Below are 21,042 nucleotides of genomic sequence, written 5' to 3'. Positions count from 1 at the left end.
TCTACGGAGAGCCGGCACGGACTCGATGGGCCGAATGGCCTCCTGTGCCGTTATGACTGACTCATTATCACAGTGCTGTTAGTGGGAGCTTGCTGTGCACAAATTAACTGTTGCGATTCCTACATTACAACAGTGACTGCACTTCAGAAAGCTCTTAATTGGCTGCAAAGCGCTTTGGGGTGCCCTGAGGTCGTGTAGGGTGTGATAGAAATGCACGTTCTTTTAAGTATTTTTAACTGGACAGACTTACTCTTCAGTAACTGAGACTCTAACCATCTCAAAAAATATATATTCTCCTCGCCTCAAGAACTTGAGCGGGAGGCCGTGTGGGTCCTGTGCTGATACTCTGACTGTCCATCTCGTGTGTTGTTAAAGTTCATTGATCAGCAATTACAGAGCCTCAAATCTTCTCTCGTGGCTTGTGAGGGCTGCGTTCTGAGGGAACTTGAGTGAAACTCTGACTCTTTAGCCTTGAAAGAAGGTGGCTGAGGGGAGACTCTCCATGGAGGTAAATAAAGTAGTGAATGGTACAGAAAAGGTAAATCGTGAGCATGACTGCAGCTTAACTAAGGCAAATTTTAGAACTGGTGCTGGGGAGAATGTCTTCACCCAGAGTGGGCACCATGTGGAATGGATCTCTGGGTAGAATGGGGGGAACCTGTACAACTGCTTGAGTGATGCTGTAAAGGGAGGGCTGTAGGGTTTTCTTTCTGGACCGATGGGCTGATTGGTTTTAGTTATCCCGTGCAATTTTACTCCCAGTTATCCCGTGCAATTTTACTCCCAAGAGTAGGAGTGACCGAACTAAAGCTGGGAGTTCACGCGCATGGTCGTTCCTATAAAACGTTTCCCGCAATGATTGGACATCCGGGAATTCCTAGCTGGACATCAGTTAGAATATTGTGTCCTGTGCTGCAGCTTTATTAGGCAAGATTGCACCTTGAGAAGGTTTCCATCGCCGTCGACCGCGTGTGCTGGCTGTCACTTTGCCTGGTGTAATTGGGTTGTGGTTGGTGTCACGCAGCACCTGCAGGTGGTGGTGTGCAGTTTGGGCTGTGGCCATGGTTGAGATTGTAACCTGCCTGTAGTGTGGCACGAAGAAGGTCCCAGGTTCAAATTCTGGCCTGTGAGTTAACTGATCGCCACTGGGGCAGCAATTGGGATGCTGCAGTTGGTGTCAGCATTTCAGGGGTCCGGGAGGAGCAAACTTTCCCAAACAATTCCTGCTCCTGACTCTTATTTGCCGACTACCTGCTGGAAAGTGCAAGTGGGTTGACGATGCTTTCCCAAGTCAAATAGCCAGCTTACCCTACAGTGTCTCAACTTGTACATGAACCGTGCCTGTGGGCAAGGTGCCGGAGGGTGGCCGGCACATGTGACATTGTACCCCAGCGTGACTCCGCACTTCCCACAGATTCAATGTCTAATTTAGGCAGAAGCATCCGCTTAAAGGGGCGGTGTCTTCCTAAATTACTGTTTGGCAAACCTTTTTTGCAGTCGCTTGGCAATGATGTAAACTTGGACCAAAACTGCATCGCATCAGTTGCAGAATGATACACCGCTCTGCTCCCTGCCCAAACAGCAAGGCTTTTCCAAGCACTTCTCCTGAATGCAGGGCCTCTTTAAGGGAGCTGTGCGTGTATGTGCATATAATTAATCTTTTCTTTCTGAAGGTACAGTTCAATTAATTTAATTTCGGGCTCTCTTTGTCGTCCTGTCTGTGCCTCAGGACACTTTGGATTGGGTCGTTTAGGTCTCCTGGCAGTGTGGTTGCTAAGAGACTGTTTTGTTTAGCACGGGAATTTCTTGAGTGAAAGGGAAGCAGATGTTGGGAGTTCAGACATTCACCAAATTCTTTTGTGCCCACAGAAGGAATTCCGAATAGTCTGGGAGTATCTGGTAAATTGAAGAATGCAGCTCATCTTAGTAGGGGGGAAATATTGAGCTCTCAGGGGGAGGTGTGAGGCAGTAACTGGGCTACCGGGAAGGGGGGGGGGTGAGGCAGTACAATAATACAATAATACAATACAAATCGCTTTATTGGCATGATAAGGTACATCTTATGTTGCCAAAGCATCAAAATACATTTATGGTTGAACACATAAACGCGGTTCCATTCATACAGTGTATAAACAGGTATATCCCTGAGTTTATAAATATACATTCGCCTTGTTTATATATACTCTTGTCTTAGTTTACTGGTTGTCCCTCTGTTCATGGCAAGCTGTAACATAGTGTGCCGCCAGTGTTACACAGCTTCTCTCCTCCCCCAGTAGGAATGGGAGTTTTTGGTTGTCAGTCAGATTTCTGAATTCAGGGCATATTTGTGAGAATTTTTGGTAGAAATTCTCTCTGATGCCCTGATATTTTCCACAGGCTGTGAGGAAGTGCATCTCTGTCTCAACTACTCCCTGACTGCAGTGAGAGCATATCCTGTCTTCTCTTGGCAGCCTGTGTCTGCCTTTTTCGATCGCTAGGCTATGTTCGCTAAGTCTGTACCTTGTCAAGGTTCTTCTCAGTTTGTTATCCTTTACCATGGTCAGGTAATCAGCTATGTTGTATTGTCTGTTTAGGGCCAAGTAGCAATTGAGTTTGCTTTGGGTTTTTGTTGTTTCTGCCCAATATGACAGATATTTTTCCTTTTGCTTAGCGACGATTGTGTTGGATCGAATTCTTTGTGTTACCCTGTCACTGTCCTGGGACTGGTTATTGTTAGTATTGTTATTAGTTACTTTATTGAGTCCCAGGACTAGTTGACTGAGGGTATTCTTCTTTATGGTCAGCTCTTGGCATTTCAGGGCGTCGTAGTGATAGCATTGGGGGTTGCTCATTTGTAGGTGATTCCAAAATTTGGTGGCTCTTTTTTGGATAGTGATTATTAATGGGTATTGGCCTAGTTCCGCCCTGCATGCGTTGTTTACTGTTTTCCTTTGAGTCCGGAGGATACTTTTACAGAATTCCGCATGTAGGATCTCAATTGGGTGTTTGTCCCATTTTGCAAAATCTTGTTGTGTTAGTGGTCCCCAGACCTCACTGCCATAGAGTGCAATTGGTTCAATTACTGATTTGAAAATTTTGAGCCAAATGCTAATTGGGATTTCTATTTGGATTGATTTTTTGATGGCATAGAAAGCCCTTCTTGCTTTCTCTTTCAGTTCATTCACAGCCAGTTTGAAGTTTCCCGTAGAACTGATTTTTAAGCCCAAGTATGTGTAGTGAGTGGTTTGTTCAATTTTGGTTGTTCCTACTGTGAAATTTATTGTGGGTCCATGTTGTTTGGATCTTTGCTGGAACACAAGGACTTTGGTTTTTTGGGGATTTATTGTCAGGGCCCAAGTCTGGCAGTACGACTCCAGCAGGTCCAGGTTCTGCTGTAGACCCTCCTTAGTTGGTGACAGCAGAACCAGGTCGTCGGCATAGAGGAGGAATTTAACCTTGGATTCATATAGGGTGAGGCCGGGTGCTGTAGATTGTTCAAGTAGTTTTGCCAATCCATTAATGTAAATATTAAAGAGTGTCGGTGAGATTGGCGAGCCCTGCGTCACCCCCCGCCCCTGTGGGAAGTATTTTGTTTGTTTGTCTCCAATTTTAACTGCACATTTATTGTTTGTATACATTGATTTAATTACATCATATGTTTTCCCTCCTACCCCGCTTTCGATAAGTTTCAGGAATAAACCGTCATGCCAGATGGAGTCGAAAGCCTTCTGGAAATCTACAAAGCATGCGTAGATTTTGCTTTTGTTATGGTGAACATGTTTGTCAATTAGGGTCTGTAGGGTGAAGATATGATCGGATGTTCTATAGTTTGGCAGGAATCCAATTTGGCTTTTACTCAAGACATTGTGCTCTTCAAGGAAGTTTATAAGTCTTTTGTTTATGATGCTACAGAATACCTTCCCCAGGTTACTGTTTACACAGATGCCTCGATAGTTGTTTGGGTCGATTTTGTCCCAGGGGGAGGTGTGAGGCAGTAACTGGGCTCCCAGGGGCAGGTGTGAGGCAGTAACTGGGCTCCCAGGGGCAGGTGTGAGGCAGTAACTGGGCTCCCGGGGGCAGGTGTGAGGCAGTAACTGGGCTCCCGGGGGCAGGTGTGAGGCAGTAACTGGGCTCCCGGGGGCAGGTGTGAGGCAGTAACTGGGCTCCCGGGGGCAGGTGTGAGGCAGTAACTGGGCTCCCAGGGGCGGGGGGGGGGGCGGGGTGAGGCAGTAACTAAGCTCCCAGGGGCAGGTGTGAGGCAGTAACTGGGCTCCCAGGGGCAGGTGTGAGGCAGTAACTGGGCTCCCAGGGGGAGGTGTGAGGCAGTAACTGGGCTCCCAGGGGGAGGTGTGAGGCAGTAACTGGGCTCCCGGGGGCAGGTGTGAGGCAGTAACTGGGCTCCCAGGGGCAGGTGTGAGGCAGTAACTAGGCTCCCAGGGGGAGGTGTGAGGCAGTAACTGGGCTCCCGGGGGCAGGTGTGAGGCAGTAACTAGGCTCCCAGGGGCAGGTGTGAGGCAGTAACTAGGCTCCCAGGGGCAGGTGTGAGGCAGTAACTAGGCTCCCAGGGGCAGGTGTGAGGCAGTAACTAGGCTCCCGGGGGCAGGTGTGAGGCAGTAACTAGGCTCCCAGGGGCAGGTGTGAGGCAGTAACTAGGCTCCCAGGGGGAGGTGTGAGGCAGTAACTGGGCTCCCGGGGGCAGGTGTGAGGCAGTAACTAGGCTCCCAGGGGGAGGTGTGAGGCAGTAACTGGGCTCCCGGGGGCAGGTGTGAGGCAGTAACTAGGCTCCCAGGGGCAGGTGTGAGGCAGTAACTGGGCTACCGGGAAGGGGGGGGGGGGGGGGAGGTGTGAGGCAGTAACTGGGCTCCCGGGGGCAGGTGTGAGGCAGTAACTGGGCTCCCAGGGGCAGGTGTGAGGCAGTAACTGGGCTCCCGGGGGCAGGTGTGAGGCAGTAACTAGGCTCCCGGGGGCAGGTGTGAGGCAGTAACTGGGCTCCCAGGGGCAGGTGTGAGGCAGTAACTAGGCTCCCGGGGGCAGGCGTGAGGCAGTAACTGGGCTCCCAGGGGCAGGTGTGAGGCAGTAACTGGGCTCCCGGGGGCAGGTGTGAGGCAGTAACTAGGCTCCCGGGGGCAGGCGTGAGGCAGTAACTGGGCTCCCAGGGGGAGGTGTGAGGCAGTAACTGGGCTCCCAGGGGGAGGTGTGAGGCAGTAACTGGGCTCCCAGGGGGAGGTGTGAGGCAGTAACTAGGTTCCCAGGGGGAGGTGTGAGGCAGTAACTGGGCTCCCAGGGGCAGGTGTGAGGCAGTAACTGGGCTCCCAGGGGCGGGGGGGGGGGGGTGGTGAGGCAGTAACTAGGCTCCCAGGGGCGGGGGGGGTGGTGAGGCAGTAACTGGGCTCCCGGGGGGAGGTGTGAGGCAGTAACTCGGCTCCCAGGGGGAGGTGTGAGGCAGTAACTGGGCTCCCGGGGGAGGTGTGAGGCAGTAACTGGGCTCCCAGGGGCAGGTGTGAGGCAGTAACTGGGCTCCCAGGGGGATGGGGGTGGTGGTGAGGCAGTAACTGGGCTCCCAGGGGCGGGGGGGGGGTGGGTGAGGCAGTAACTGGGCTCCCAGGGGCGGGGGGGGGGCGGTGGTGAGGCAGTAACTGGGCTCCCAGGGGCAGGGGGGGGGGGCGGGTGAGGCAGTAACTGGGCTCCCAGGGGGATGGGGGTGGGGGTGGGGGGGTGGTGAGGCAGTAACTGGGCTCCCAGGGGGATGGGGGTGGGGCGGGTGAGGCAGTAACTGAAGTAACGTTGAACAGCGAGAGTGTCCAGTTGAACAGTAAAGCCTCTGTCCCTGAACAGCACAGACCCAGGTTCCAGGTTCGATCCGTGGTCTTTTCTACGTTGGCTGACCTACATTGGCTCCTGGTCCAGCAACACCTCAATTTTTAAAATTCTCATCCTTGCTTTCAAAGCCCTCCATGATCTCTGCACTCCTCCAATTCTGACATCTAGCGTACCCCCGATTTTAACGTCTCTGCCTCTACCTCCTCTTAAGGCGCTCCTTAGAACCTACCTCTTTGACCTAAGCTTTTGGTCATCTGCCCTAATTTCTCCTTATGTGGCTCGGTGTCAGATTGTGTTTGATAATACTCCTGTGAAGCACCCTGGGCCGTTTTACTATGTTAAAGATGCTATATAAATGCAAGTTGTTGTTTTTGATCTCTTTCGGGTCAGTTACAATTGTCTGCAGCAACCCAAAAGGTGTATTGACTAGGATTCCCATTCACCATACTACTGGGAGTGCACAGATGAGGCTTTGGCGCTCTACACCGCCAATTGTCTGTCGGCACTCCGGCTCTGCCCGAGGAATGTCTGGGCCGGGTAGTCTGTGGGTGACAGCTGCCCGAAGAACTGACGCTTTCAGTAGAGGGAGAATAATAATTGAATAGAGTAAAGCTGAAGCAAATTGAAGCCCCTCTTTGAAGTCCTTGATGAGAGTACTACTTTGAAATGAATCCTTTTATAACTGATTTATTTTTTACTACAAAGTATATTCAAAAGTAAGAAAGAACTTGCATAAATATGGTGCCTTTCATGAGCTCTGGACGTCCCAAAGTGCTTTTCAGCCGATGAAGTACTATTTGAAGTATAGCCACTGTTGTAATGTAGGAAACGTGGCAGCTAGTCATAGTCATAACGGCACAGAAGGAGGCCATTTGGCCCATCGAGTCCGTGCCGGCTCTGTAGGCCAACCTTTCCCCATCTAGCCTATCCAAACCTGTCATAATCTTGCACACCTCTATCAAATCACCCCTCAACCTCCTTTGCTCTAATGAAAACAAATCCAGCTTCTCCAACCTGTCCTTGTAGCTAAGATCCCCCATCCCCGGAACCATTCTGGTAAAACTCCTCTGCACCCTCTCAAGGGCCTTCACATCCTTCCTAAAATGTGGTGACCAGAACTGGACACAATACTCCAGTCGTGGCCTAACCAGCACTTTATAAAGATTCAACATAACTTCTCTACTTGTGTACTCAATACCTCTATTTATGAAGCCTAAGATCCCGTATGCTTTGCTAACCACTCTCTCAATATGTCCTACCACCTTCAGGGACCTATGCACATTAACTCCCAGGTCCCTCTGTCCCTGCACACTCTTTAAAACTGTGCCATTAAGTGTATATTCCCTCTCCCTGTTCCTTCTGCCAAAATGCATCACCTCCCATTTCTCTATTAAATTCCATCTGTCACTTGTCTGCCCATTCTGCTAGCCTTTCTATGTCCTGTTTCAATCGATTGGTATCATCCTCAGTTTGCCACACCCCCAAGTTTGGTGTCATCAGCAAATTTAGAAATTCTACTCTGTATTCCAATATCCAGGTCATAGATATATTAGATATATATATATATCTATCAAAAAAAGGCAGTGGCCCCAGCACTGACCCTTGGGGAACACCACTGTCTACCATCCTCCAGTCTGAAAAACAGCCATTTACCACAACTCGCTGTTTTCTGTCCTTAAGCCAATTCCTTATCCAAGCTGCCACTGACCCACCTATTCCATGAGCCTCAATTTTGTTAACCAGCCTTCTATGTGGTACAGGTGCACGATCCTTTATCCGAAACCCTTGGGACCAGCTGTGTTTCGGAATTCGGAATTTTTCGGATTTCAGAACGGATGAAATGGACAAGAGGTGGGGGGGGCGGCGGGAGTCGGACATCGCCGGGCGGGGGGGGGGAGAAAGAGTCTGACATCACGGGGAAAGTCGGACATCGTGAGGGTGGGCGAATCTGACTTCTCGGGGGTGGGGAGGGTAGGGAAGCTTGTTGAGCCTGAGGAAAACACTTCTGTTCCTCCTTGCCCACAAGCAGTGCAATAAAGGCACTTACCTCACGGTTCCAGCCCTTCGCACCTCAGAAATCACAGAATCACAGAAACCTCACAGTACAGATAGAGGCCATTTCGGCCCATCGAGCCTGCACCGACACATATCCCACCCGATCCCCGTAACCCCTACACCAACACATATCCCACCCTATCCCCGTAACCCCACGTATTTAATCCCCCTAACACTAAGGGTCAATTTTTATCATGGCCAATCAACCTAACCCCGCACATCTTTGGACTGTGGGAGGAAACTGGAGCACCCGGAGAAAACCCACGCAAACACGGGGAGAATGTGCAAACTCCACACAGACAGTTACCCAAGGCCGGATTCGAACCCGGGTCCCTGGCGCTGTGAGGCAACAGTGCTAACCACTATGCCACCGTGCTGCCCCCCTTTTACCTTACGAGATTCCCGGTTTACCTTACAACTACACCACTAGTGATGGATGCAAACCTGGCTAGGTAACCAGATTACTATAAAGAAGTAGTTAACAGCAATGTTTCCTCAAAGTTGCACACGGCCACACAGTAATCTGCAAACTCCCGTGCAAGCTGGAAATACTGAGACGCTCCACGAAAAAACTTTCGGATTTCGGAAGTGCGGATAAGGGATAGTCTACCTGTACTTTGTCAAACGCCATCCGAAAATCCATGTAGACAACATCCATTGCATTCCCTTCATCAATTCTCCCTGTTACTTCATCAAAAAATTCAATTAGGTTAATCAAACACGATCTGCCTTTTACAAATCCATGTTGGCTCTCCTTAATTAGCTTAAAGCTCTCCAAATGCCCATTTAATTTTTTCCTTGATTATTGTTTCTAAAACTTTACCCACCATTGATGTTAAACTGACCGGCCTGTAGTTACAGGAAACTTTCGATTTACCGGCACCTAAATAACCGGAAATCTCGGTTAACCGGCAAAATTCAGGAGTGGGTTGCTGTGCAAGGGTGTGGCTGCAGCTGTTGCTAAGCTACAGAGACACTTGCAACTTGTGGCCATTGTTCTGAACCTGTACAGGGTTTGTTGCTTTATACGGAGCTCTCAGCTCCGTATCTTTTACTATAGCTTTCGGTTATCCGGAATTTTTGATGAACCGGCACCACGTTGGTCCCGTCTGTGCCGGATAAAAACAAGTTTCCTGTACTAGGATTGGCCTTACACCCTTTCTTGAACAATGGTCTCACATTTGCCACTTTCCAGTCCTCGGGCACCTACCCCACATCTAAGGAAGATTGGAAAATTATGGCAAGCCCCTCCGCTATCTCCTCCCCAATTCCCTTTGCAACCTGGGATGCAAGCCAGCTGGACCAGGCGACTTGTCCACTCTAAGCATACCCAGCCTTTCTAGTACATCCTGTGTATCAATTTTCACCCCTTCTATTGCTTCTACCTTTTCCACTTCTACCGATATTTTGTCAGCATCCACCTCCTTAGTAAACACCGATACAAAGTACTCATTGAGTATTCTAGCCTTGCCCTGCGCCTCTAAGCATACATCACCTTCTTTGTCCCCAATAGGCCCCATCCCACCTCTTACTACCCGCTTACTGCTTACATGCCGGTAGATTTTTGGATTTCCTTTTATGTTAACCGCCATTCTACTCTCATTCTCTCTTTGCCAATCTTATTTTCATCTTCACTTCCCCTCTCAACTTACTGTATTTGGTCTGGTTCTCCCTTGAAGAATTCACCTGACATTCATCATACACCCTCTCTTTTTGTTTCATCATCTTCTCTATCCCCCTTGTTATCCAAGGAGCCCTTGCTTTGGTTCCCTTACCCTTCCCTCTTGTTGGAATGTACCTAGCCTGTACTTGGAACATCTCCTCAAAGATCACCCATTGTTCTGTTACAGTTGTTCCTGTCAGTCTTTGGTTCCATTTTACCCTGGCTAGATCCTTTCGCATCCCATTGAAGTTAGCCCTATTCCAGTTTAGAAGTTCCACTCTAGATTGTTCCTTGCTCCTCTCCATTGCTAATCTAAATCTTATGATACGATGATCACTCGTACCCAAGTGTTCTCCCACAGACACTTGGTTGTTCTGGCCCACCTCATTCCCCAGCACCAGATCCAGCAATGCTTCCTTCCTAGTTGGGCCAAGAACATACTGGTTAAGGAAATTCTCCTGAACACATTTCAGAAATTCCTCCCCCTCCTTTCCCTTCACCCTAGCATTATCCCAATCGATATTTGGGTAATTAAAGTCCCCCAATATCACCACTCTATAGCTCTTGCATATCTCTGCGAGTTCCCTGCAGATTTGCTCCTCTACCTCCCTCTCACTATTTGGGGGCCTATAGAATACCCCCAATAGCGTGATCATACCCTTTTTGCTCCTCAACTCTAACCAAATGGATTCTGTCCTTGTCCCCTCAAGAACATCCTCCCTTTCCAACACTACAATGTCTTCCTTAATCAGCACTGCCACCCCACCTCCCTTTTTTCCGTCTCTAATTTGCACATAGCAAGATCCCACAAACCACAATGTTTTAGTGATGTTGGGCATGATGGCCAACAAAGCCAAGACTGGTCTTCACTGTAATACCTCCACCCCGAGGTCACGTGGGCTGCCTAGCACTCAGTCTAGGCCCGTGCACAACCAATGGCCACTTACACAAGGGTCTAGACAGGGCTGCTTGAAACTTCAGAACAGACCATTAAATCTGCTCCTTTCACAGACCCTGTACAAGCCAACCTAGCACGTACTTTACCCTCTCCGTTTAATCTCTTGAGAGTATGCCCTGTGCACCAAAGGTAATTGAGTAAAACCCCAAAATATTATCCGGAAAATACGAGCAGGAGGAGGCCATTCAGCTCCTCGAGCCTGTTCCGCCATCACTGAGATCATGGTTGCTCTGTATCTTAACTCCATCTACCTGTCTTGGTTCCGTAACCCTTAATACCCTTGTCTAGCAAAAATCTATCACTGTGTTGAAATTTTCAGTTGACCCCCGGCCTCAACAGCTTTTTGAGGGAAGAGTTCCAGATTTCCATTACTCTGTGTGAAGAAGTGCTTCCTGACATCGCCCCTGAACGGCCTAGCTCTAATTTTAAGGTTATGCCCTCGTGTTCTGGAGTCTCTATCAATACCTTTAATCATATTAAACACTTCAATTAGATCACCCCTTAATCTCTATATTCAAGGGAATACAAGCAACCTGTCCTCAGAATTAACCCTTTCATCCATCTTCAAAATTCCCCATTCTTCCCTGGTCTGCTAGCCTCCCATTCCTCGACAACACCAGGACCATTATGCCCCTTGAAGCTTCTGATCACCTCCGTCCTTCTGTACGTATAGCTAGAGCCTCACCCCTCCACCCCGCTCCATCCCATTCCCAACTAGCTATCAGTTCTGAAGAAGGGTCATCGACCTGAAACGTTAACTCTGTTTCTCTCTCCACAGATGCTGCCTGACCTGCTGAGTATCTCCAGCATTTTCTGTTCTTATTTCAGCTATTTATCCATCTCTTTTAATGTTTGTATTTTATTTTAAATTGGCAGATTGTTGGAACCACAGTATTAGTGATGCTACCAACAGTTAAACATGCAGCTCTCCTACAGCAACTTGTATTTATGTAGCGCCTTTTAATGTAATGAAGCATCCTGAGGGTCCTCACCGGGTGAAACTTCGCAGTGATGGTAGGAAGACAGGTCAAAGAGGCAGTTTTTGAGAAGGCTTTTGAGGAAGGCAAACTGTTCGAGTGTGGGGCTAAAGACAGCGGCAGGCTGGGTGATTGAAGGTAGGACGGGGCGGGAGTAGGGGTGCAGAGGTTGGCCAGAGTCCGGCGAGCAGTGGGCAGGCACTAGCATTGGGGTTGAAGGAGTTAACTGGTTCAGAGAATGGAATGGATTAGATGGAAAGTGGTTTCCAAACTTTGAATTTCCAGTAACTGAACAGAAATATTCATGAATACAAAAGCAAAATACTGCAGATGCTGGAAATCTGATATTAAAAACAAAATGCTGGAAATACTCAGCAGGTCAGGCAGCATCTGTGGAGAGAGAAACAGAGTTAACGTCAGACAAAGGGTCATTGACCTGAAACGTTAACTCTGCCTGACCTGAGTATTTCCAGAAATAGTCATTAATTGTTTGCTTGAGTGGGGTGGACTAGTGATGAGGTATTAATGGTGATTACTAAACTGGAGTGATGCTGGGGCGTTCTGATAGTATAGTGTGGCTGATTCCAATCCTGTGCACAAACTCAATTCTTTCAATGACTGAAAAATGTCATTTTTAATGTTTTAAAACTTCAGTCCATCCCCAGTAAACTCACTATCACTCTGTTCCATTTGCAGGCTCTTCAGCGAAGGCTCTTGTGAGTTTGAAAGGTAAGATTGTTTGTTTGTATTTCTAATTGAAAAGACTCTTTTCCCCCCGCGCGCCCCCACCCACCGTAATTTCAGGTTGGCAATGAACATTCCCAGGCCAAGTAGAGGGCAGCTATACGCAGAGTAAAGCTCCCTCTGTTCTGCGTAAACAGCGTGTCTTGGTCCCCAACCTCAACAAAGCATTTGTGACCATTTTTCCCTATGACCCACTCTAGCCATCCTTTGGCCTCTTGACTGAAGTTGCCAATGAGTACTGAATTAGGGCCGGTTTCTGTAGGCCTAGGCACCTGAGGAACTGGGTTGAGAGTGCCAAGACCCTTCCAGCCAAGAGAGGAGATGACTCGCGCCATTATTTCCCGGCTAGATTTGAGCCATGGTTTCCAAGGTGAAAGGCCAGTGTACCACTGACTTTCTCTTTGTCCTCCTTCTCATCCTTCCCAAAAGACAAGCTTTTCTATCAGAAATATATGGCGCTATGTTTATCGCACAAAGCTGACTGACGTTGCCAGTCTCTTGAGTGATTTGTACGCATATTCTACTTCCAACCCTCTGTGCAGAGCCCTGACCTGAATCATTCAAACAGCGACTGTTGCCTCTTGACTGAAATAAATCTGTAGTCAGACAAATGTTCAGTGGTTTGTCTAGATCTTTGGTGACTGACCATGGGGAAGACAAACCTGGAACCACTTAAATAATGGCGCTGCTTAGAATTCCGATTCTGTGAGCCAGGTGTTTGCAGTGCTAAACCCAGCTCCCTTATCCCGGTGCCACGCTCGTAGGACCCACGATAAAACTGGCTCTCCAAGTCTGGCACTGGGATGAGGGATCCAGATTGAGTAAGGGAGCCGGCTCAAGAGATTCCAGCCTCTCGGAATCTGAACAAAATCCGCCCCATTATGAAACTGTTTTGTTGTTCCATGGCATTCAGGATTGTGATTGGTAGATCCGACCCTATCTGGAGAACTGCATTCCGTTCTGGGCACCGCACCTCGCGAAGGATATATTGGCCTTTGGGGGGATGCAGTGTAGATTCACCAGAACAATACCAGGGGCTAAAAGAGTTAAATTATGAGGACACGTTGCATTAAACTGAGCATATATTCCCTTGACTTTAGAAGGTTGAGGGGTGATCGAATTGAGGTGTTTAAAATGATAAAGGGATTTGATCGGGTCGGCAGGGAGAAACTCTCCTCTGGTGGGGAGTCCAGAGCAAGGGGTCATAACCTTAGAATGAGATCTAGGCCGTTCAGGAGTGAAATCAGGAAGCACTTTCTCACAAATGGTAGTGCAAATCTGGAACTAGGTTCCATCAAAAGGCTGTGGATGCTGGGGGGGGGGGGGGGCGCGTCAGTTGAAATTTTCAAGACTGAGATCGACATTTTTGTTGGGCAAGGACATCAAGGAATATGGATCAAAGGTCGGTGAATGGGGTTGAGGTACTGATCAGCCGTGATCTGATTGAATATGGAACAGGCTCGAGGGGCTGAATGGCTGACCCCTGTCCTATGTTCATGGCTGGTTAGTGGTTGCATTGGCTAACTCTGCGGCAGCTTGTGTGAAGGTTTGATCCCAGGAACTGCTGAGTTCTGATCTGGAGCACCTGACCACGGTGCTGATTGAGTCTTGGGTAGGTTGCTGTCATGGGAACCACAGGTGGTGTATGGACATGTCCCTGTATAGTGGTCATTGAACCGCAGTATAACCTGGCCATTGTCCTGGCCCTTAACCTGCCTGTTACTGAGCTCCAGATGTGTAAGTCCGACTGCTGCATGCTTGGTCCCCAGGAAATAACACCACCTTCTGTTAAATGACCGACCGACCTTCAGTTTTGTGGGTAGCACCAAAAAACCACTTTAATGAAGTCTGTGCCAAGCCACATGTTACCAATATATGTATTTTTAATGTATGAGTGAGGGTTTCTAGGCAGCAATCCATCAACACATTAGTTATCAAAGTGGTTTGCTGCAGGGTGAAGCTGATAATGAAGCCTCTGTCCTGAACTCCGCTCTTGTAGAGTTTGATAGCACAGGAGCCATTTGGCCCATCGTGGTTGCGCCGACTGAGCTGTCCCGCTTAGTCCCATTCCCCTGCCCTTTCTCCATACGCCTTTATATTTTTCTTCAAATATCTACCCACTTCTCTTTAAAAGCAGTTATGGATTCTGCTTCTACTGCTGTTTGTCTTGCAATATTCCATGTCTCAGAAACCCTCGTTTAAAATTAAAAAAAAAAAAAAAAAAAAATCCTAATATCTCCCTTTGGCGATCTTAAATTGATATTCTCTCGTTACTGACTCTCTCCTACCACTGGAAGAAATTTCTCCTTGTTTAACTCGTCCAAACCCCTCATAGTTTTGAACTGATCTATCTGATCTCTCTCCTTTTCTGCTGTAGTGAAGAGTTCCAGTTCCTCTAGTGTCTCTCCTATCTAAAGCCTCTCATCTTTGGTATCTTAGTGAATCTCTTCTGCATCCTCTCCATGGATCCTTGTCAAAGTAAGGTGCCCAAAACTGGATACAGTATTCCAGTGATTTGAAGCACTGCATCTGCTTTTTACTCTCTCCGCACCCCTGTCCTATTTCTGCTCTTTAATTTCCTCGACCGATATAATGTTTACCCTTTGTTGTTGTTGAATAAACACATTCCAGTTGAATCTTGCATGTGCCTCACTAAATTATAATCATTTCAAAAGTTTGAGTTATCTTCAGTGTTCAGACTATAAACTGCTCGAACTTTGCTCTGTTTGCGATGTCACTGGTGTGCTACTCAAATGCTTACCCTTTTTTGGGGTTAGGAATTCCTACGTGCAGCAACATGGAAAATGTCTTTTTAAGATTATTTGTTTCATGTTTCTAACAAAATTGTGAGTGGTTTCCTTTAGAGACAATAAAACTGGCAAGAACCTAAATCTGAAGTATAATCACAACATGTTGTAAATGCACAGCTGGTCCGTCAGAATCTGAAAACATAAATGGCAGGTTAATGTTCTGGGTGTCAGCCCTCAGTCAGAACTGAATGTGACCTTTTAGAACTTAGATTATCGCTGGGAATACCAAGCAGAGGATATCTTCACTCGTACATTTACAATGTCATTACATAAAGAATCCCCATGTCAACATTTTTGGTGTGTTTAATGCTTTACTGTTATGACATGAGTCATGTGCAACCTGTACTGTGCAGCCAGTGTTGTCATTAGGATTACAGCAAAGTTGAATGGCCTGGAATATCCTACTTGAACAATTGCAGGTGTTTTGTGCTTCAAATTTGTGGGCTGTCTCGAACATTTTTGAGGTGTACCCCTCTTTCTTCCCCCCCCCCCCAAAAAAAAACGGTTAAGGGGGTTACAGCCTATTGCTGATGGTGGCAGTGCTGGGAGGTCTTGTATTAAGAGTATCACATGGCATTAGAGCATTGGCACAAAGACAATCTTTTCCCCGGCATGCTCTACCAAAACGCTAACTGAGCTTAGAGGCAGTGTTGTCTCTTCTCTCCACGATGTGTGCAGCTTTCAACCATACTTTCAAAACTGAGATGAGGAGGAACTACTTCACTCAGGGTGGTAGGTCCATGGAATATGCTGCCCCAAAAAGCTGTAGAAGCTACGTCATTACATAAATTTAAAACAGAAATAGACAGTTTCCTAGAAGTAAAGGGAATTAAGGGTTACGGGGAGCGGGCAGGAATTTGGACATGAGTCGAGGTTCGGATCGGTCATGGCCCTGTGGGTAGCGGAGCGGGCCCAGGGGCCGTGTAGCCTGATCCTGCTCCTATTTCGTGTGTCTAATTCTGTTAGATTCAGGAGATGGTTCTGTGATAGTGGATTGGCGGTTAGGATCAGATCAGCCATGATCTTATTGAATGGCGGAGCAGGCTCGAGGGGCCGATTGGCCTACTCCTGCTCCTATTTCTTATGTTCTTATATGCATTTGCCAGGCGTTGGCAAAGGAGGGGCCGCAGGTGCCAAGATAGTTTCAGTCCTGAGACCAGTGTCTTTGTTTCCAACAGAAGGAAGCTTATCCAGTACATGGAATGAGAAGTACATTGCATTATCCAAGACTCCTCCATGGAAAGGAAGAAACTCCTGCTCTATTGTTGAGACAGTAAGACAGTTTTATTCGACTTTCTGTTTTTGCAACCGTTTTAATGTTTGATGGGTGGGAGGGGAGATGGGGAATGTTTTCCATGCATTCTGCCAGGCGTTGCTATGAAAAGGAATGGTGTATCTGGTGATGTGACTGTGGGCTGCTCGGCCTCGTATGACCGCAATAAAATGTGGCCGGGTTTTGTCCAGTTGTGTTTTTGTTCTTGAGCTGGCTAGCTATCTTGTGAAACAAAGGTACATCACGTCTAGAGTAAGTATGGAGCGCCGTGGCCTTCCGTGACCACAGTGCACCAACTCCAGGTGGAGCGTGCTTTCCTGCCTGAGTCTCACAAAACAATAAGAACTTGCGTTTATATAGCGCCTTCAACGTAGTAAAACGTTCACTGGAGCGTAATCAGACAAAAATCGACACCGAGCCACATAAGGAGAAATTAGGACAGGTGAGCAATGTTTGGTCCAAGAGAGAGATTTTAAACCGAGTCTTAGAGGAGGGAGAGGCGGAGTGTTTTAGGGCAGTTACAATGTGTGTGTGTGTGTGCGCAGAGCTCCTGTGGTGGTGAGAGGAGGCTCGTGTGTACCATGAGCACTGGCACAGACCTAGTTGGGCCACATGGTCGGTTTCTGTGCTGTATAAATTCCATATAACAGTGTGACAGGGAAACTGGCACAAGGTAAATGTGGTACTTGCAGGCAGTGTGTGCTATGCACAAGACTTGTGGCACGAACATTTTATGCATTAATGTAATCAGATGGGTCCGACTGTCCCATTTTGTTATTGATGCAAAACAATCTTTTTGAAAACTGAGGAAGAAAGCTGGCCATTTCGCCCTGGTTTCTGCCCCTAGCCTCAAATGTACAATTGGCTAACCATTTTTTAAGTTGACCTCCACATATTTACAAGAGGCTACAATTACCTGGGTTCCCAACGGGGTTATTGAGCAGTGTCCAGAAAGGTCAGGTTAACGGCCCAACCTCACCGCCGTGCCCCAGACCCCAGGTGAGTAACGACGGTCTGATTGCGCAATCTCTGTCTGCGCCAGGGCTGATCTCCGTCTGTCGAGCTGCTCGCGTCACTTTGGCCTGGAGAAGATTTGCCTCAGAATTAGTGTGGGTTCATGTGAGTTGTGAGCAATAATACGGCGCTACTCCAATACCCTGCTGTTGCAGCAGGGATGCACCAGACCTTTACTGACATGGTTTGCCACTAAGACTTAATTAAAGTCCACTCGTTACTTCAGCATTCGCTCTCCATCCCCCAGATGTCAAAGCACCGGAGCACCTTTGTCTTCCTCACTACCTAAAATCTGCAGGCTTTTAACACCCAAGCTTAGTGTCGGCAAATGTTTCACCGGGCGACCCCTTCTTTTAAATCCTGCACTGCTGGTTGCTCCAATGCTGTAATGTTGTCCTGCTGAACAGGATGCCCAGTTTGAGTTTACAATGTACACACTCGTTTTCCTTGTGGGGAGGTAATCTGGCCGGATCATCTGAGGGAGGCATTGCTCCACATGACACTCAATTGCGCCACCTGGTGGGTTGGGGGAAGGAGTGTTTTGCTGTGTGTTTTGGGCAGGATTAGCTTCGCCAACCTGCTTTTAGCAGTTGCTGGGGAATTGATAAAAGTGCATTAGATGCTCAGAAGTAATTTATATGGATTTGCAGAGCAAAGAAAGTGCAAACCAACATTTGATCATTTCTGGGGCTTTTTTCCCCTCCACCCACAAGTGTCCTGCAGTCAACCCGCTCCCAGGTTTATACCAGGGCAGGTGTGTCCCAGGTTCTAGGAGGAGCATGTCGGCACCCCATTAACAACTCTCCTCCCACCCCCAAATTGGGCCTGCCTGATCTCTCTGCCCATTCCCATCTATTCCAGGCTGATTGGATAAAGGGCATCGTGCTCTAGCTGCTGTAATGGGTCAAACGGTATGAGTCCGAATGATGTCCAGATGTAAAACCTCGGGTGAGTGCATTGCTTGGTGGGGACCAGCAGCTCCCAGGTCTGATCCCCTGGCTATTCCAAGTTGACTGGTCTCAGCTGGTGCTGCAATTGCTGTGAGCGCTCTCCATTTGAAAATCAGCTCAGGTTCCTGCTCCAGGATCTCTGTCCAGGCGAGAACATAGGAATTAGGAGCAGGAGTAGGCCTTAAGGCCCCTCGAGCCTGCTCCGCCATTCAATAAGATCATGGCTGATCTTTGACCTCAACTCCACTTTCCTGCCCGATCCCCATATCCCTTGATTCCCCTAAAGCCCAAAATCTATCGATCTCAGTCTTGAATATACTCAACGATTCAGCCTCCACAGCCCTCGGGGGTAGAGAATTCCAAAGATTCACAACGCTCCGAGTGAAGAAATTCCTCCTCCTCTCAGTCCTAAATGGCCGACCCCTTATCCTGAGATTGTGCCCCCTAGCTCTAGACTCTCCAGTCAAGAGAAACAACCTCTTCGGATCTACCCTGTCAATCCCCCTCAGAACCTTGTGTTTCAATGAGATCACCTCTCATTCTTCTAAATTCAGAGTGTGGTATGCGTGTATGGGTGTGATGCTTTTCTTTCTCTGCTCAGCCATTGGAACTGGCCACATGGACAACTTTACATAGGATTACAGAGGATATACGGCACAAACAGGCCATTCGGCCCAACCAGTCCATGCCGATGTTTATGCTGCACTAGAGCCTCCTCCCGTCTTTCCTCATCTAACTATCAGCATAACCCTCTATTCCCTTCTCCCTCATGTTTGTCCAGCCTCCCCTTAAATGTATCTATACTATTCGCTTCAACCACTCCCCGTGGTAGTGAGTTCCACATTCTCGCCACTCTCTGGGTGAAGAAGTTTCTTCTGAATTCCCTATTGGCTTTCTTGGTGACTATCTTATATTGATGGCCTCTAGTTATGCTCTTCCCCACAAGTGGAAAGTTCTCTCTGTATCCACTCTATCAAAACCTTTCATAATTTTATAGACCTCTATTGGGTCACCCCTCAGCCTTTTTTCAAGAGAAAAGAGACCCAGCCTGTACATCCTTTCCTGATATGTATACCCTCACATTTCTGCTATCATCCTTGTAAATCTTCTCTGCACCCTCTCCAGTGCCTCTATCCTTTTTATAATATGGCGACCAGAACTGTACGCAGTACTCCAGTGTGGTCTAACCAAGGTTCGATACAGGTTTAGCATAACTTCCCTACTTTTCAATTCTATCCCTCTAGAAATAAACCCTAGTGCTTGGTTTGCTTTTTTTAATGGCCTTGCTAACCTGTGGCGCAACCTTTAGTGATTAGTGTATTTGCACTCGGAGATCCCTTTGTTCCTGTACCCCACCTAGACTCGCACCCTCCAAGTGATGTGACCTCCCTATTCTTCCTACCAAAATGTAATGCCTCCTATGTGTCTGTGTTGAACTTCATTTGCCCATTCTGCAAGTTTATTAATGTCCTCCTCAATATTGACTAGCCCCCCCAATTTGGTATCCTCCTCAAATTTAGAAATTGCTTTTAATTCCAAAGTCTAAATTGTGAACAGCAGTGGTCCCAGCACTGATCCTTGTGGAACACCACTACCCACCTTCTGCCACTGTGAATAGCTGCCTTTACTCCTACTCTCTGCTTTCTGTCTTGAAGCCAGCTAACAATCCATTCTGCTACTTGTCCCCTGACTCTGCATTCTCTGACCTTATTCATTAGTCTATTATGGGGTACCTTTATCGAAGGCCTTTTGACAATCTAGGTAAATTACATTTACTGCATTACCATTGTCTACTCTCTCTGTTACCTCTTCAAAAAATTCAATAAGGTTGGTTAAGCAGGATTTTCCCTTTTGAAATCCATGCTGACTATTCATTATTATACTTTTCATTTCTAGATGTTCTTCTATTTCCTTTAGTAGGGATTCCATTATTTTTCTGACCACCGATGTTAAGCTGACTGGTCTATAATTCCCTGGACATGTTCTATCCCCCTTTAAATATAGGTATTACGTTAGCTAACCACCAATCCTCTGACACTACACCTTTTTCTAATGAATTATTAAATGTGTAGTAATGCCTCTGCTATCTCTTCCTTAGATTCTTTTAAAATGTGTGGATGCAATCCATCCGGACCAGGGGTTTGATTAGTTTATTTAATATATTCCCTTTTTTTTAATTTTAAATGCACTTATCTTATTACTCATCTCATCATCCAATGTCATGTCCACCTGTTCTATCTCCCTGGTAAATACTGAAGCGAAGTAATGATTTTAATATTTCTACCATCTCCCTATCGTTACCTGTGGTATTGTCCTGGCCATCCCTTAATGGCCCTATTCCCATCCCAGTCTTTTATTTCTTTATTAATGTTCCTGTCAAATATTTTACTATTTTGTTTTATGTTCTTTGATAATTTAATTACATAGTTCCTCTTTGCCTTCCTAATTTTTTTGACTTCTCTAATCCCTTCGTATTCTCTTATCATGCACTCCTCTGCTGTCTATGTACTTAATGTATGCCTCTTTCCTTACCCTCAGTTGTCCCCTTATGTCTTTATTCATCCATGGAGTCTCATTATTGTTTAGTTTGTTCTTTCCTTTTTACTGGAATATATTTTTCCTGCACTCTGTTGAACACCGTTTTAAATGTTTCCCATTGTCGTTCTACATCATTGTTTGCCAATATTGTTGCCCATTTTATCTTCCCAAGTTCTATTCTCAGCCCCTCAAGATCAGCTTTTCTCCAATCTATTAACTTGGTTTCTGTCATTCTTATGTCCTTCTCTATTGTCATCTTTA

The 21,042-nt window shown here is 47.2% G+C and overlaps 1 protein-coding gene across 2 annotated transcripts in view; it reads left to right on the top strand.

The window, feature by feature from the left end:
* Nucleotides 1–21,042, top strand: part of lin9 (lin-9 DREAM MuvB core complex component) — a 121,420-nt gene that overhangs the window by 49,803 nt on the left and 50,575 nt on the right. For both annotated transcript variants that reach the window (XM_085997985.1, XM_085997986.1), the window contains exons 2-3: nt 12,149–12,181; nt 16,185–16,279. In XM_085997985.1, the coding sequence (XP_085854111.1) occupies nt 12,149–12,181; nt 16,185–16,279 (128 nt within the window). The remainder of the gene's footprint in view (nt 1–12,148; nt 12,182–16,184; nt 16,280–21,042) is intronic.

This window comes from Somniosus microcephalus, chromosome 9 (genome assembly GCF_052327205.1).
Source record: "Somniosus microcephalus isolate GS21.2 chromosome 9, FLI_Smic_1.0, whole genome shotgun sequence".
NCBI lineage: Eukaryota > Metazoa > Chordata > Chondrichthyes > Squaliformes > Somniosidae > Somniosus > Somniosus microcephalus.
This window is presented reverse-complemented; position numbering and strand designations above follow the sequence as displayed.